The 14,854-nt window shown below is 34.0% G+C and overlaps 1 protein-coding gene and 2 long non-coding RNA genes across 11 annotated transcripts; 2 read left to right on the top strand and 1 right to left on the bottom strand.

The window, feature by feature from the left end:
• Positions 1-4,058: 4,058 nt before the first annotated feature.
• On the top strand, positions 4,059-7,150 carry LOC145100347 (uncharacterized). 5 transcript variants are annotated; one of them, XR_013704989.1, is made up of 4 exons: positions 4,059-4,376; positions 4,487-4,548; positions 5,169-5,472; positions 5,740-7,150. It is a non-coding gene; the product is annotated as an uncharacterized LOC145100347 (long non-coding RNA). The 5 variants fall into 5 exon arrangements; XR_013704988.1 differs by having other exon boundaries at positions 5,169-5,811; positions 6,864-7,150; XR_013704987.1 differs by having other exon boundaries at positions 5,169-5,811; positions 6,819-7,150.
• Positions 7,151-9,262: 2,112 nt separating this feature from the next.
• On the bottom strand, positions 9,263-11,692 carry LOC145102528 (uncharacterized). Of its 4 annotated transcripts, none has more exons than XR_013706173.1 (6): positions 11,358-11,692; positions 10,818-11,221; positions 10,473-10,560; positions 9,872-9,959; positions 9,696-9,802; positions 9,263-9,430 (listed from the first exon to the last, which is right to left on the bottom strand). It is a non-coding gene; the product is annotated as an uncharacterized LOC145102528 (long non-coding RNA). The 4 variants fall into 4 exon arrangements; XR_013706174.1 differs by having other exon boundaries at positions 11,407-11,692; XR_013706172.1 differs by having other exon boundaries at positions 10,818-11,692.
• A 110-nt stretch (positions 11,693-11,802) lies between these two features.
• On the top strand, positions 11,803-14,344 carry LOC145102527 (2-oxoglutarate (2OG) and Fe(II)-dependent oxygenase superfamily protein). Of its 2 annotated transcripts, none has more exons than XM_079039946.1 (9): positions 11,803-12,138; positions 12,396-12,566; positions 12,669-12,831; positions 12,919-13,036; positions 13,120-13,189; positions 13,269-13,349; positions 13,432-13,488; positions 13,566-13,677; positions 13,808-14,344. In XM_079039946.1, exons 1-9 carry the CDS (start codon positions 11,929-11,931, stop codon positions 14,245-14,247), a joined length of 1,422 nt encoding a protein of 473 aa, XP_078896072.1. In that variant the 5' UTR covers positions 11,803-11,928; the 3' UTR covers positions 14,248-14,344. The 2 variants fall into 2 exon arrangements, with proteins under 2 accessions (XP_078896072.1, XP_078896073.1); XM_079039947.1 differs by having other exon boundaries at positions 11,935-12,160.
• Positions 14,345-14,854: the final 510 nt, after the last annotated feature.

Here is a 14,854-nt window from a genome sequence, read left to right as displayed (position 1 = left end):
CACTAAGTTGCCAAGGACCGCGAGGGGTGTCGACGCAATTTGGGTGATCGTCGACCGGCTGACGAAGAGTGCTCACTTTCTTGCTATCAGTGACAGCTCTTCTACTGAGAGGCTGGCAGAGTTGTATGTGAGGGAGGTCGTATCGCGGCATGGAGTGCCAATCTCGATTGTATCAGATCGGGATGTACATTTTACTTCCAGGTTCTGGAAGAAGTTCCACGAGGAGTTGGGCACGAGGCTGCATTTCAGTACCGCTTACCACCCACAGACGGACGGACAGAGTGAGCGGACGATTCAGACGCTCGAAGACATGCTTCGGGCATGTGTATTTGACTTCGCAGGGAGTTGGGACACGTATCTGCCATTGGCTGAATTTTCTTATAACAACAGCCACCATTCGAGCATTGGTATGCCTCCCTTTGAGTTGTTGTATGGGAGGAGGTGTCAGACTCCCATCTGTTGGGGAGAAGTAGGGCAGCGAGTGATGGGTAGCACTGAGATAGTGCTTCAGACGACAGAACAGGTACAGTAGGTCAGGCAGAGGTTGTTGATAGCTCAAAGTTGCCAGAAAAGTTACACGGATAAGCGACGATCCGAGCTCGAGTTTCAGGTCAGGGATTTTGTACTCCTAAAAGTGTCTCCTTGGAAAGGAGTGATTCGATTCAGGAAGAGGGGGGAGCTGGGGCCCCGGTATATTGGGTCGTTTAGGGTGATTGCAAGGGTGGGCAGAGTAGCATACCGTTTGGAGCTACCTGCGGAGTTGAGCCAGATTCATGATACCTTCCATGTGTCTCAGATGAGGAAGTGTATAGCCGACGAGTCGGCAGTGGTACCGTTGGAGGATATCCAGGTGGACGTAAGTCTGAATTATGTTGAGAAGCCAATCGCCATCTTGGATCGGAAGATCAAGGTTCTGAGGAACAAGGAGGTGCCCCTGGTTCAAGTCCAGTGGTAGCATCGAAGGGGGTACGAACTGACTTGGGAGCCGGAGTCGGAGATGCGGGAGCAGCATCCGGTGTTGTTTTCTACATGAGACTTCGAGGGCAAAGTCTGGTTCTAGTGGGGGTGAATTGTAACATCCCGAAATTCAGGTAAAGCTATTTAACCCTTCTCATTTTCCCAAGTTGTCAAGTTAAGACCCTTAAGTAAAATGCTAGGCTTGTGAGTACACTAGGCGTACTGAGGAGTACGCTGCGCGTACTCGCACGCTTATTTTGGACGCGGACTCGCCTGGGTACGCTGGGCGTAGCAAGCCCAGGTGTAAACCCTAATTTGGGGCTTGTGCACTATAAAAGGAATGTTATGGCCTTGACCTCAGCCTCCATTCCAGAGAGTGTAACCCTAAAAGAGAGTCTTCCTTCGTTTCTAGCTAGTGTGTTGGTGTTCTAAGCTTCTAAGTGTCATTTCAAGGTGGTGGAAGAGAAGAAGAGGCCATTTTAGAAGCTAGAAGTTTGTGGGAAAGAGTAGATCCGAGCTTTTCAGAGGTTGGAGCTTCTTCCTGAGGTAAAAAGCTCAAAACTTGCCTTGTCATTTGTGTTTTGTGCTTCTTGGACCAATTTCTAGGGTTTTGGTCCCAAGATGGATACTTTATGAGCAAATGGTCTCCATTGGCCTAGATCTATCATAATTCAGGACTATATGAGTTGTATGTTCATAAAAATGCAATCTTCGACATAAATATTGAGCCATGCATGAGATCTAGACCTTTGGATGAGAAAGGAAAGGTGTTAGAGGGTGTAGGGACCTTTACAGCCATGCAAAGGCTTAAAGGTTCCGACTTTATGGGATAAGAGGCTTAAGGAGAGTCAGATCTGGAAGTTGAAGGAGTGTCTTAACCGTTTAAGACCAAAGTCCATGGAATGGCTGAAACTGAGACTTACGCTGGGCGTAACTCTCAGTACGCGCTGCGTAAGGGGTTGAGACCCCAATTGTGGTTCGCCGGCGTACGCCCCGCGTACAGAGAAGGTACGCGCCGCGTACTGCCTCCTGTTAACTTTTGTTGACTTTTGGGGTTTTGGTCAACCTTTGGACTTTTGGGTCAGGGAGGGGTAAACTGGTCTTTTACCCTTCTGTGGAAATTGTAGAATGGATTTAATCTAGCCTTTGAGAGCCGTTATTTATTTGAGAGTATTGTTATGTGTTTAGGCGGGGGCTAGACCAGTATGATCGAGTGCGAGACTATCCGAGATACCGAGGTGAGTCTTCTCACTATACTGTACCTGGAAGGGTACCTAAGTGTGACCGGAAGGTCTTATATGCTAGGAGATATATGTGCTATATGTTGATATGTGATATGTATGTGTTATGTATGCTATGTATGATAAGGATCGGAAGCTCAAGATGATATGGACCGAAAGGTCAAGAGGACATGGACCGGAAGGTTAGGAGGTTATGGACCGGAAGGTCGATCTGGGTAGGACCGGAAGGTCTACCGGGATTTGGGACAGAAGTCCCCTGAGACATTTGGACCGGAAGGTTCCACAGAGTTATGGCCTGGAAAGGTGTAAGTGTTGTATGTGGTATTTTGGGGAACTCACTAATCATTTATGCTTACAATGTTGTGTGATGTGTTTAAGGTACCAGTAAGGATCGCGGGAAGGCGCCGACTTGATCAGTACACACACATGATGAGTTTTACTTATTATAATCTTAGGATGTGACGTTATGAGTTTTTATGTGATACAGTGACATTTTATAACAATTATCAATGAAAGTGTGTTTTTTTAATGTGAAAAATTGTTTTGAAATTTACGTCGTTACAACCACTGTCTCTGTAGTCTGTTGTAGGTCTTGAAACTCCCGTGCTAACTGTTGCACCTCAATAACTGGTGCAAACTCGGCCTTGAACCTGGCCGAGAAGTCACCCCATGTCATCGCGTCCAATGCGGCATCATCCTCAAAAATATGTCCAACTTCCTCCCACCAATTACATGCTTTTTCCTTCAGGAGACACGAGGCGAGTCGGACCTTGTCCCCCTCGGGACACTGGCTACTGCAAAAAGCAATGGTGACATCTGGCAACCATCTGTTGCTAGCAATGGGTTCCCTAGCCCCATGATAATCCGGAGCTCCACAAGCTCTGAACTCTCGGAATGTTAGTGTACGCGCCCCCATCATGGCCACCATCTCAGCGCGGAAGGCTCCCAACCTCTCATCCAAAATCTCCAATATACCCTCCTTGACCATACCAAAGATCACAGGAGTCTGGTCTAGAATACTGCGCGTAATCTCAGTTGATATAAACTCTCTCATCTGCTCCCCAAGTTGCTCGGCTCCTGGGGGTTGAGAATGAGGCTGATGGGAGGAGAATAAGATGCTTAAATAGGGTACATAAACCCGAATTTAGGGTTTCCTAAACCCTAACCAACTCGCCGAGTCGGTATACCTACTCGCCGAGTAGGTCACTTATCTTGCGACAAACTTCTCGCTCCTACTCGTCGAGTCATCCCTCTGGACTCGACTAGTAGACTTCTTGACTTGAGGTTTTCCTTTCTTTTCTAGGTCTTCTGAATTCGGGGTGTTATAGAAAATATGTTGTTTGATAATGTAAATACATTCAATCTTACATAACGATTGTCATTATCACATATTCTCACTAATTAAATAGTCTATAAGTTTATTATAGACTTTTTATTATTATTCTCATTCTGTCAGAATGACTATTGATTCGTATTCTGTAAGAATGAAAATGAGTGAAAAACGATGAATGGGAACAAAAATGAATAAAAATTACTGAGAATATATGAAAATGACAATAGTTATGTGAGGTTAAACTCATTCACATTACTAAACAACTTATTTTCTTAGTAATTCTCATAGAATAACATTATCCACACATCCCATAATAGTTGTCTATCCACATTATAAGCTAGCCCTATATATATATATATATATATATATATATATATATATATATATATATATATATATATATATCCCCTAATCTAATAAATAAGTACAATTTTGCCAGGTGGCATTCTATTAGCCCCTCCCAATTGATTTATCCCTCCAATTCCATATAAATCAATTTCCGATTCTACCCTATCCCTACTATTCGGTTTCCTCCTCTCCACACTCAAATCAAATTCAAAGTTCAAACGGAATGCTTGTAAAACAGCAATAAATCATCTGCGAAAATCAATTTATCAATTCTTTTTTTTATCTCCATGTTTCTCTCTATAATTGAGACTACTAAGAACGAAAGTTGAATCGGTTTTGCTCATGAAATTGTACATGGAATGTGATTAGGTTTTCAAAAATCTCTCTTTCAAAAAAACTTTACGTCGGTCATCTCCACCACCATCTCCCCTCCATCATTCTTTCAATCGAGTTTCTTATTTTACCACTCTCGCTGACGAATTCTCCTTCTGAATGAGGTAAGATTTTGATCATTCGTTGATGGTAATCCTTATTCTCTTGTCTCTGGAAATCATGAGGTTTGAGATTTAGGTTTTCTAATTCTACCATCCCCCTTCGACAATTGCAGATTCCAAACATTTAGGATTTTTAGGTTTTTATCACTGCTACATCTTGATGCATGTTGAACCGGTAAGCAAAGAACGATTTCTATGACTATACGGTACGATTTCTTAGTTTTTACTTAGAGGTTCAAATAAAAATTATGTGTTTAGCCTGCTCTTTGTTCTGGATGTTTTAATTTATTTTTATTTTGATTTTCAATTTGTTTTATTTTCTGATTTCATCTGTGGCATTTGCTACAAAGAAAATCATTCATTTTTTCTTGAGTTTGTTTTTATATCAGTAATTTGTTGTTTTTTTAGTATATGAAAACACTCCTATTATCCTTTCAGTTACTTCCTATTCTGAAAACAAACATTGATAAGTTTTGTTGTGTAACACAAACAACACTGATTATATGTGTTTTAGTTATCCTTGTCAACTATTTGTTAAAATGCTTCAATGATGAAAGTTTGGAAAATCTAGCTCTAATATAGATAAAATGTTCATTTATTGGCATTCAAGTTATTAATTTAACTCTAATTCTTGACATAGAATACAATATTATCTCGCCCCATACCATAAGTACCATCATACAATGTAAAGATAAAACGTGACTGGTTTAAATGGTAACTCCTATCATGCCAGTAATCTCGCCCAAATCTTTCATTATCTTGCTCATTAAACTCATACCTTGCCTTTTTTTTTAGAAAAAATCTCTGCTGATCACTTAATCAGAAGTAGCAAATTAAAGGTTAAAGCACAAAAAAGGTGATGGTACCTATCTCCACTCTCTCTGTATATATTCTTTTTAGTGATGTCAACATCAAATAAGGTGAAGTTTCTCTCTGTATATATTCTTTTTAGTGATGTCAACATCAAATAAGGTGAAGTTTCCTATTATTTTGGATTAGAAACCATTATCTTCTCATGGATATTTTCTTTCTTCAAGCTTAAGAGGCACACTTCTAGGGAAGCCAGTTATATTAAGGAGTGAATCAACACCTTCTTATGGTATGGACTATGATTGTGGTCGGATATTCCCCTGAACCTCCTTATAATTGACAAGTAAAAAAATTGTTTTTTTAATCTGATACTAAAATATATATTCCTCTAAAACTCTGATTAAAATCAAAATGGTTGCAGTTAATATATTAAATTTGTTAGTTATTAGTTTATTACATATATTTTCGCATGAGGGATGTAATGGTCAGCTATATTTCGACATTTTATTTCCTTTTTATATCCGATTTTATTAGGCTAATGAAGTTCATTTAATAGGCTAACATTAGATGATCAGATGGATGTCAATGTGAAGGCCTCAAAATATTGATGGCATAAAAGAATAAAAAGGTAACAAAGTAACAGATATTTGTTTATTTCAAAACATCCATTCTACCTAGCTTCTTTACTTATGAATCTTTATGTTTTGGGTGTGAGGTATAATATTTTACATGGAGTTTTCACCAAATTACCTAGGATGATCCTACTTATTTCATAGAAAATGTTTTATTTTGTGAAGTTTGCATCTTTTACCACTTCCATGCAACATTCTTTGATATATTGGTGCTTATGAATTTTATGAATGTACATAAAAACTTTGAAGGTTTAACTACAAGAGCATGGTAGGTAAAGTTTTTAAATAATTAAAAATACTAATGCATTAATGTATCGTAATAAGTATATTTACAATTTTTGATGTTCAACCGTAAGACAACTAATTTGAACGACCCAATTAATGGATCTTAGACTTAGGTTATAAATATTCTGAAATGAATATACTTTTTCATTAAGAAATTTAGCGTTTACTGAAAATAAGGTCCCATAAAAATCAGTCATGGTTGATGAGTTTACTGGTATATCCATACCATCCCTTTTAATGATCGAGACATTTCACATTATTTCAACTTTTACTCCTACTCTTTCAGCTTAATCATTATATTTTCTTTTTAATATTTTTTTAAATGCAAGAAATAGCAACAAACTTTCATTGATTTGTGTAAAATAGCATCCTACTTCCATTTGTTTTTATTATTGTATTTTTAATATTTTTAGATGCTAAAATTATCAAAGAATCAAAAGTACAATGTTATTTCTTTGATCAGATGCATGGTGGTAAAATGTTCAAAGTAATGAAAGTAGAATGGAATTTTGGAATGGGAAAATGCAAGAAAGTATGATGTCATTTCCTAGGTTTTTTGTAAGGGTCAAATGCAAAAATTCAAAGTATAGTGATATTTCCTTGGATTGTTTGCTGTTACGGGTGAAAAGTATATTGCCTATGTAGTAAAAAGAATAAAACATGCTGGTTTTAAGTGTTAAATTAATTTTACAACAAATTTCTCTTGCTTTATTTTTAGTTTTCATGAAATCTGATTAAGATATGTTGGATATTCGACGACAAGGTGTGGTTTAAGGTTGGTGGAGCACTTCTACACATCTAATTGACAAGTGGAACCAATAGTTTAGCTGTGAGTGAAGTATGGAAATGATTAAATTTTACCCTTCATCCTCAACAATAATAGATATGTTATTTTGAAGATGATGCTTATAAAGATGTGGTGGTAGTTTTACTCAAGTATAAATGTAACATTCAATTATTTTGTTATTTGACATAATTTTATAAATCAAGTAATTTTTTTTATTAGTTTGCTGATTTTGTATTTTTTACATACCTTTCTTTAACATTTAAGAATACGTATCAATTCATGAATGAGCAACCACCAACTAATGCATAAATTGAATGATACATCTCTTTAATAAAGTTTTAATCAAGTCTCAGTTCTCATTTTTTGGATCATTATATCTTTATGTTTATAACTTCATTATTTTATTTATTATGAGTATTTGAAACTATTGATAGGTTTTTTGTGTTTTTTACTTTGCATTAATGGCCTTCTATGTTCAATGGTCGAAGATTAATAATTTAATTTTCTATTGTTTTTGTGTTGCTTTGACATGTCTTTAATTTTTATTTTGTTTATATGTGTCGACTTCTTGAAGCATATGTTGATAAAGTTCTTAAATCCTCAAAAGACTATTTTCGAAAACCAAAAACATTTATTTGGATACATTATAGATATATTTTAAAGTAACCATATAAAACAATATATATTGCATGCTCTTTAAAAGTAATGATATTTGACAATATATATGGCATGTTCTTTATATTATTACATGTTTACTAAAGAAACTAATTGTCTAAACGAAACTATTTGACAAAACGTAACTATACGTCGCCCGTCTAAAGGAAACTAAACGTGAAATTAAAATTATTTACCATCCTTTGAAACACAACTATCACCAAAAGAAATTCATTCGCAACAGAAAGAGAACTCACAGTAAGATGTTATGTTATGCAATGTTGTACACAAAAAAATGATTGCAATATATGATTTATAACAATTATTTTATTTTTTCAACCCGCGTAGTACACGGGTTATAACCTAATATATATATATATATATATATATATATATATATATATATATATATATATATATATATATATATATATATATATATATATAAAATAATAATAAATGAAAATCTTTTTGCCACATGTCATATAATAATACATTTTGACACATGTGATTTTGTGGTTAATTCTTAGAAATTAATTGTCACTTGTCATTTTATGGTAATTTTTAATTTTTTTAATTAACTATCTAATTTTCGGTTATAGAAAATAATTAATGTGTCTCTTTATATTTTCAAATTTTAATATGTTTCCTTTAATATATATAATTCAAAATTGACATGTTTTTTTCAAAATTCATTGTCATTAGACAAAATAGTCTATATAGAAAAAAATAATCAAAATTTATTGCTTTCTATTGACAAACTAAAAAAAAATGTTATATGGTTAAAATATAATTATTTTTTTATAGTTTGTTTTATTAGTAAAAGTTGAATTATTTATTTATTCATGATTTTGTTTGTATATATTTTGAAATTTTATTTTAAAAAAATACTTAATGTTTATATCTTCATATATAATTTTTTTTAATAAACTCATGTAGTACACATGTTTCACACCTAATATATATATATATATATATATATATATATATATATATATATATATATATATATAAGGTTAGGTTATTTTGTTTTCACTATCTATTGTGTGCATGTATGATTGATTCTGGACCAATCATTTTAGTTATTTTAAAAACGTAATTAATGCATATTAAATGCTGAAGATAGGTTATATGTGGTACATATTTGTCAGCTATTGCTAGAAGAAGACATTCTTTGAATTTGACATAGTCCGAAACAATGAGTTCGAAATGAAGTCCGGAACAATGAGTTCAAACATGAGCTCCGACATGCTAGATATAGGGGGAACCACGTTACCGATCAGATATTTTTTTTTACCCATTCACCTATTTCAGAATTCAGGCCCGTAATAAGCATTCACTTATTGGTTATTTAAAAAACACAAAAAAATGATTAGATTACTCAGTTTCCTGTAATTAATTTAAACAAAAAAAATAGTTAGATTACTCGATTTTCGATAGTTAATTTAAACAAAAACGATGAGTTAATAATACAAATTTAGTAAATTAAATATAATGGAATTAGAAAACTGTTTAATTGATTAAATAACTTTACAAGCATCTATTTTATAAAGAAAACTAGCTGGGAAACCCCGCTCCGCAGGGTTTGGTTAAGACCAGTAAAGTATGTTGCTATTGTCTACACTCCGCGGGGTTTGGTTTTGACCATAGTTTTTGAGTTTTGATAACCGAATCAGCCAAGCCATCTTTAAAATCACATACAGACCAAAGCTAAAAGGACCCAAGCTAAAATTCAAAATTTTATATAATCCATATAAAATTTACAATTTAGTTCCTCTATAGAATCAACTCGGTAGGATTTGAATTTGAAGGCACTAAATGAACCTCCCAAATTAACAGGTCAACGTACGTTTGAGTTGGTGCACACATCTGTTCCAAAAGGTCTAATCCTGTTTAAAAATGTCAGAAAAGAAACCGAATAAGCAAAGGAAAAGCCTAAAAAGTGTATAAATAGGGCATAAACTACAAAAACTCCAATTCTCCAACACCAAACCATCCACTCCAGCCGCCTCAGACCCAGGTGGGCCACCGGAGTCTCCCCCATCCAGAGGCCCAAAAACCCCAATTTTTTATAACTAAAATATATAAACGAAAGGTACTTTACAACCCAATAAAGAAAACCCTTTGAAAGCAGGAAACAGAAATAAAACTTACTGCAAAATTTCTTATCAGGACTCTGTCATTTCAGATTCCAAATCTTGCCAGAAAGTTGTTTCAGGTTCATGCATATCCAATTTCCAGAACCTGTTACAATTACAAATCTACAAAGGAAGTTATGTTTCCTTTTTAATTTTGAAATCAAGATACCTTTATTAAGATAGGAAAATTACCTTTCGCTCTTCTTTGAGGTAAAAAAACCTTCAAGTTTGGCATAAACCTTTTTAACTATCTTCGTTGCTTCATCATCGTGTGGTGGGGCTGCAGACACAAAAGCAATAAACCATACCCGCTGATCATTTTATACGATAAATTTGAAACATTAGGGATACTTTTGTGGAAAACTGTTAAAATCAAAAAACATTAATTATAAAAACAGTATGCAAGAGCAGTTTCATCTAAAATTGTTAAATTCAAAATTTTTAAGTATAAAAATATTATGCAGGGGCATTTTCGTCAAAAAAATGTTAAAATCAATACAGGTGAGAAAAGCATAACAACAAGGGATCTCTATATACATCGGTACTCAATCGTTTTCTTTTCGATCTTATTTCAAGCCATCTGTTGGATTACATAGGAATTATGATTTTCATATTTTTTTCATTAATATATATATATATATATATATATATATATATATATATATATATATATATATATATATATATGTTCAATAACCTTATTAATTTTTTCTGAGATGACTTCATCTAGTTTCATTTGTAAAGTATGTAATCCAGAGGATGAATATGATCAAATTTAAGAAAAATAATCAACTTGTGTCTTCCGATAATAAGGAGACCCATAAAAGTGCTTCCGTCTGGGGAGAGGATGGATCAGCTGCCTCTAATTTAAAGCAACATAGCTGTAAAACAGATGAAAATTAATATAATTAAAACTACTGATAACTATTTTCTAATCTCAGCCTGTTCAAGAATCTGTTTAAACCAAAATAAGACATTCATTTGTGGAAAATTGTTAGTGAAGTGGAGACATATGCCCTATTTTTGGAAAACGCTTTCGTTTAGGGATCGTTTTTATTGGGAATGAGGGGAGAGAAGGGATATCAATGGTGGTAGAAATGTGGTAGGAAGGAATAAAATTAGGGTACAAGGGCTTTACCTGGTTCGATCACTAAATCTTCTATTTTAATTGGCAAGATAGGTCGAATCGATGTTGAAACAAAGCATAGAAGTCGTCAAAAGAGAAAGGCAGAACGATGATTCATCTTCTAATGAAGTCGTAATTACTTGTATGCATGTATTTTAAGTGTACAACTCACTCAAGCATGATCCTCTTCATAAGCTTAAAACTTGTTAAATAATTATAGTTCACACAAGGAGGGGTGTAGAAGATACAAAAGCAATAAACCAATTTTATCGTATACAATCTTTGCGACCAGAAATAAATTACGATTGGGAAAGAGAAGCAACTGCGACGTCAGTTGTCCTGGACGCCCGTCTCCAGTCGTACCGAGATGAAGTAGGGCAAATGAGGTAGAAGAACGATTGTTATTCCATTACCATCTACAAATTCATAGAGTAGAAAATGCAATCAAGAAACATTATCAATAAATTCAATGTACGATTTTGTAAATCCGAAAAGATCAAGATTAAAGACCTAAAAAAATATAAAATTGAGTTCCAAAATAGATATAATTACAATAGATAGAAGAGAAGTGAGGGGCTGAGGGGCGTCGAAAACGTAATACCTTAAGGGGTGTTTGGATAGGAAAAAAAAGAGGTTCTCAGCCGCAATGAAAGAGTGGTGGCAGCAAAAGGGGGATGGAAGAGCGGTGACAAGTAGCTTTGGGGGAATCGCCTAAGGAAAACCCACTGTGAAGTCTCTTGTCTCAGCGTGAGGTTGGGCTGACCGGAAGCAAGCAGGCAGCTTGGTGACACAGGCAGGCAGACAACCAAGCTTCATCAGCATATACGTTAAAAGAGGCCGCCCGACACCATTCGGATTGGGGGAGGAAACAGCTTATCTACGTGGACACAAACACAAGTCTTTAACATATATATATATATATATATATATATATATATATATATATATATATATATATATATATATATATATATATATATATATGATATTTGCCTGTTTAGCGTCATAGTTCCAAAACAATCCCAGTTCCCAAACTAACTCCAACTCTCCAAGTACGCTTTCTAACCTCTTCGACCATGTTCAGCAGCTGTTCGTGGGTATGAAATGCATCTGATAAAAAATCATGGGACTGAATATTGTAGGGACTGTTGATAAGGTAAATGGTAATGAACTGAGTTACAGTAATTTTGTGGAGAAATACTTATCGAAGAACGAACCCGTTGTTATTACGGGACTCATGGACGATTGGAGAGCTTGTAAAGATTGGGTTTTTGATGATGGAAGACCTAATCTCCAGTTTATCTCTTCCACTTTCGGTACTTCCAAAGTACAGGTGCCTTAATTTCTCCCCAATCGTAAGATTAAATTCTCTAATATGAAATGTTTCGCTTTCCATTGTTTAACAATCAATCATTTCAAGTTTTCAACTACTACAATTAACTTGTAACAATTATTAGTTGTTTGTTGGAGAATGGAAATTGAATGTTCGGAATTGTTGCTCGTTTATTCAAAACTTAGATTGATTTTTCTCCAAATCGGATTCCTAAATCCTAATCCCTAAATTTTTGGATTTCACATTGTAATCCTTAGGTTGCCGACTGTGGTAGCAGAGAATTTACAGAGCAGAAGAGGTTTGACATGTCAGTATCTGATTTTATTGCTAAGTGGGTTGACTTTTCTTCAGTGGAACATGACAATCCTTCAATCAACAAGTTAAATGGCAAAACACTACTGTATTTGAAGGATTGGCACTTTGTAAAGGTGTGTTCATCACTTCAACTTAGCTCTTTTAGCACCATCTAAACTACGAACTACCATTTTCATTGTTTCATATGCTTATCTTATTTATAATCAAGATTGTAGGAGTACCCAGAGTATAAAGCATACACAACTCCATTGTTTTTTCATGATGATTGGCTGAATCTGTATCTTGACCACTATCATATGCATGAAGACCCTGATACATATCAGAAGAGAGACGACATAAGCTGTTCTGATTATCGTTTTGTGTACATGGGTGCAAAAGGTTACAACGCTTTTTCTTATTCTACTTCTTGATATGGACATGGTTACCAATTTTTATTTTATTTTTAATTTTTTTTTGTATATTCAGGAACATGGACACCATTCCATGCTGATGTTTTTAGGTCCTATAGTTGGTCAGCTAATGTATGTGGCAAGAAGCAGTGGTACTTTCTGTCTCCAAATCAACACCACCTTGCTTTTGATAGGTATAACTAGATTTTCTTGAAAAGAAGATAATTTAAATTGTAAAGAGTATTTTCAACTCTTATTGTTCTTTATACATATCCAGAAACATGAAAAACACTGTTTATGACATCTTTGAAGAAGTTAACGAAACAATATTTCCCAATTTCAAGAAGGTAACTTTTCTTTCAATATCTATTAATTCTACCTTTTAATTTCATTAAATTTGCTTATGTGTGTGTGTGTTATGTGCAGACAACATGGTTGGAATGCACACAAGATGAAAATGAAATAATTTTTGTTCCTAGTGGATGGTATCATCAAGTTCATAATCTGGTATGAATATGATACAAATGCACATATATTTGTGTTATGTGAGAGATTTTTCATATATTTGTGCTTAATGGATTTGTTACAGGAAGATACAATATCAATAAACCATAACTGGTTCAATGGATATAACCTTTCTTGGGTGGTAAGTAACAAACAAATAAACCAAAAACAATTTATAAATGTATTGTTTTTATCATTCACTTGTTATTGTACTTTTAGTGGGATCTTCTTTTGAAAGATTACAAAGAAGCTACAGAGTATATTGAAGATATCAAAGACATTTGTGATGATTTTGAAGGACTTTGTCAACGAAATCTTGCAGCTAATACAGGTAGGAAGTTATTTTAGTGATTAGTTAATAATAAAAAAAAAAATCATGCATTCTTATATAAGTTAAGTTACAAAGTCTTTTTTTTTTTTTTTTTTTTTTTTTTTTTTTTTTTTTTTTTTTTTTCATGCAGGCATGAATTTCTATGATTTTTTCAAATTTATGTTACGTTTTTCCTTTGCAAACATCGTTCAGCTTTGTCATCTTGCTAAAAAAAGTGATGATGTCAAATGGTGTTCTTCTGTAAAAGCTAAACATTTAATCTTCAACCTTGAGTCTGCAAAAGATATTGCCATAAAGATGAACTTCACATGCTTATCTGAAAATCATAACATCACATTGGATTTCAGAAGTGTTTTGAAGGACCCTGTGTTCTTGAAACTATGTTGTCAGTTGGAAAGAACATATGATTTCATACATGATCAATGTGCATTGATGAAAGTTTTAGTGGAAGATTTGATGGATGTGGGGATTTGTAAATTGTTGGATGTTGTGGTTTGTAGTCCTGAAGATTTAGTGGTTTTCATTGACCACGTCTTGCAAAATCTTATATTATCATCACATAAAAGGTAGCATTTTTTTTAGAGGTTGTTAATTGCAAAAAGTTTGTAACGTGACTATATTGAGTAAAATTTGTATTACATTTTTGTATCCAATTTGTTTGTTTTCATCGAATTGTTGGTTAAATGGTTTTTAGTGTAGATATGTTGATTATGATGATAAATTTATTGATACAACGACTGTATAATTTCTCATACGATCAATCATCTATCTACCAGTGATGCAAAGATTAATGCTCAAAAACGGTTAGAGTTTTATTTATCAAGGAAAGGCATCCATACAATGAAATGAAAATGAACTATGTTTGACAAAATAGTTGAAAAGATAACTCTTACCCGCTAAGATAGTTGACGAAAAATAATGGTTGCTAAAAACTAGTTAATAAACCAAAAGGGAAAGTAAAATAACATAAAAGGATATTTGTACATATAACCAAAAATAGTTTAAAACCAAATTTGTCAACAAGTAATTTCAAATGTCTATAGAAACCTAGTTTATATGTTTTATTACATCAAATCAAAAGGTAATAAACAATGATTTGTTACGGCTATTTCAAAATTTGGGATGTGTTCAGTTTTGCAACCGAACTGGAATCAAAATAACCGAAAACTGAATGTGA

This window comes from Lactuca serriola, chromosome 4, assembly GCF_051521515.1.
Source record: "Lactuca serriola cultivar US96UC23 chromosome 4, Lser_US96UC23_V15, whole genome shotgun sequence".
In the NCBI taxonomy this organism is placed as follows: Eukaryota; Viridiplantae; Streptophyta; class Magnoliopsida; order Asterales; family Asteraceae; genus Lactuca; species Lactuca serriola.
The sequence above is the reverse complement of the archived record's forward strand: the minus strand, read 5'-3'. Positions and strand labels throughout refer to the sequence as shown.

Coding starts and splice junctions, on each gene's coding strand:
- LOC145102527 (XM_079039946.1), top strand. CDS start 11,929: ATGGGACTGAATATTGTAGGGACTGTTGATAAGGTAAATGGTAATGAA. Junction 12,567..12,668: donor AGGATTGGCACTTTGTAAAG/GTGTGTTCATCA, acceptor TCAAGATTGTAG/GAGTACCCAGAGTATAAAGC. Junction 13,037..13,119: donor CACCACCTTGCTTTTGATAG/GTATAACTAGAT, acceptor ATACATATCCAG/AAACATGAAAAACACTGTTT.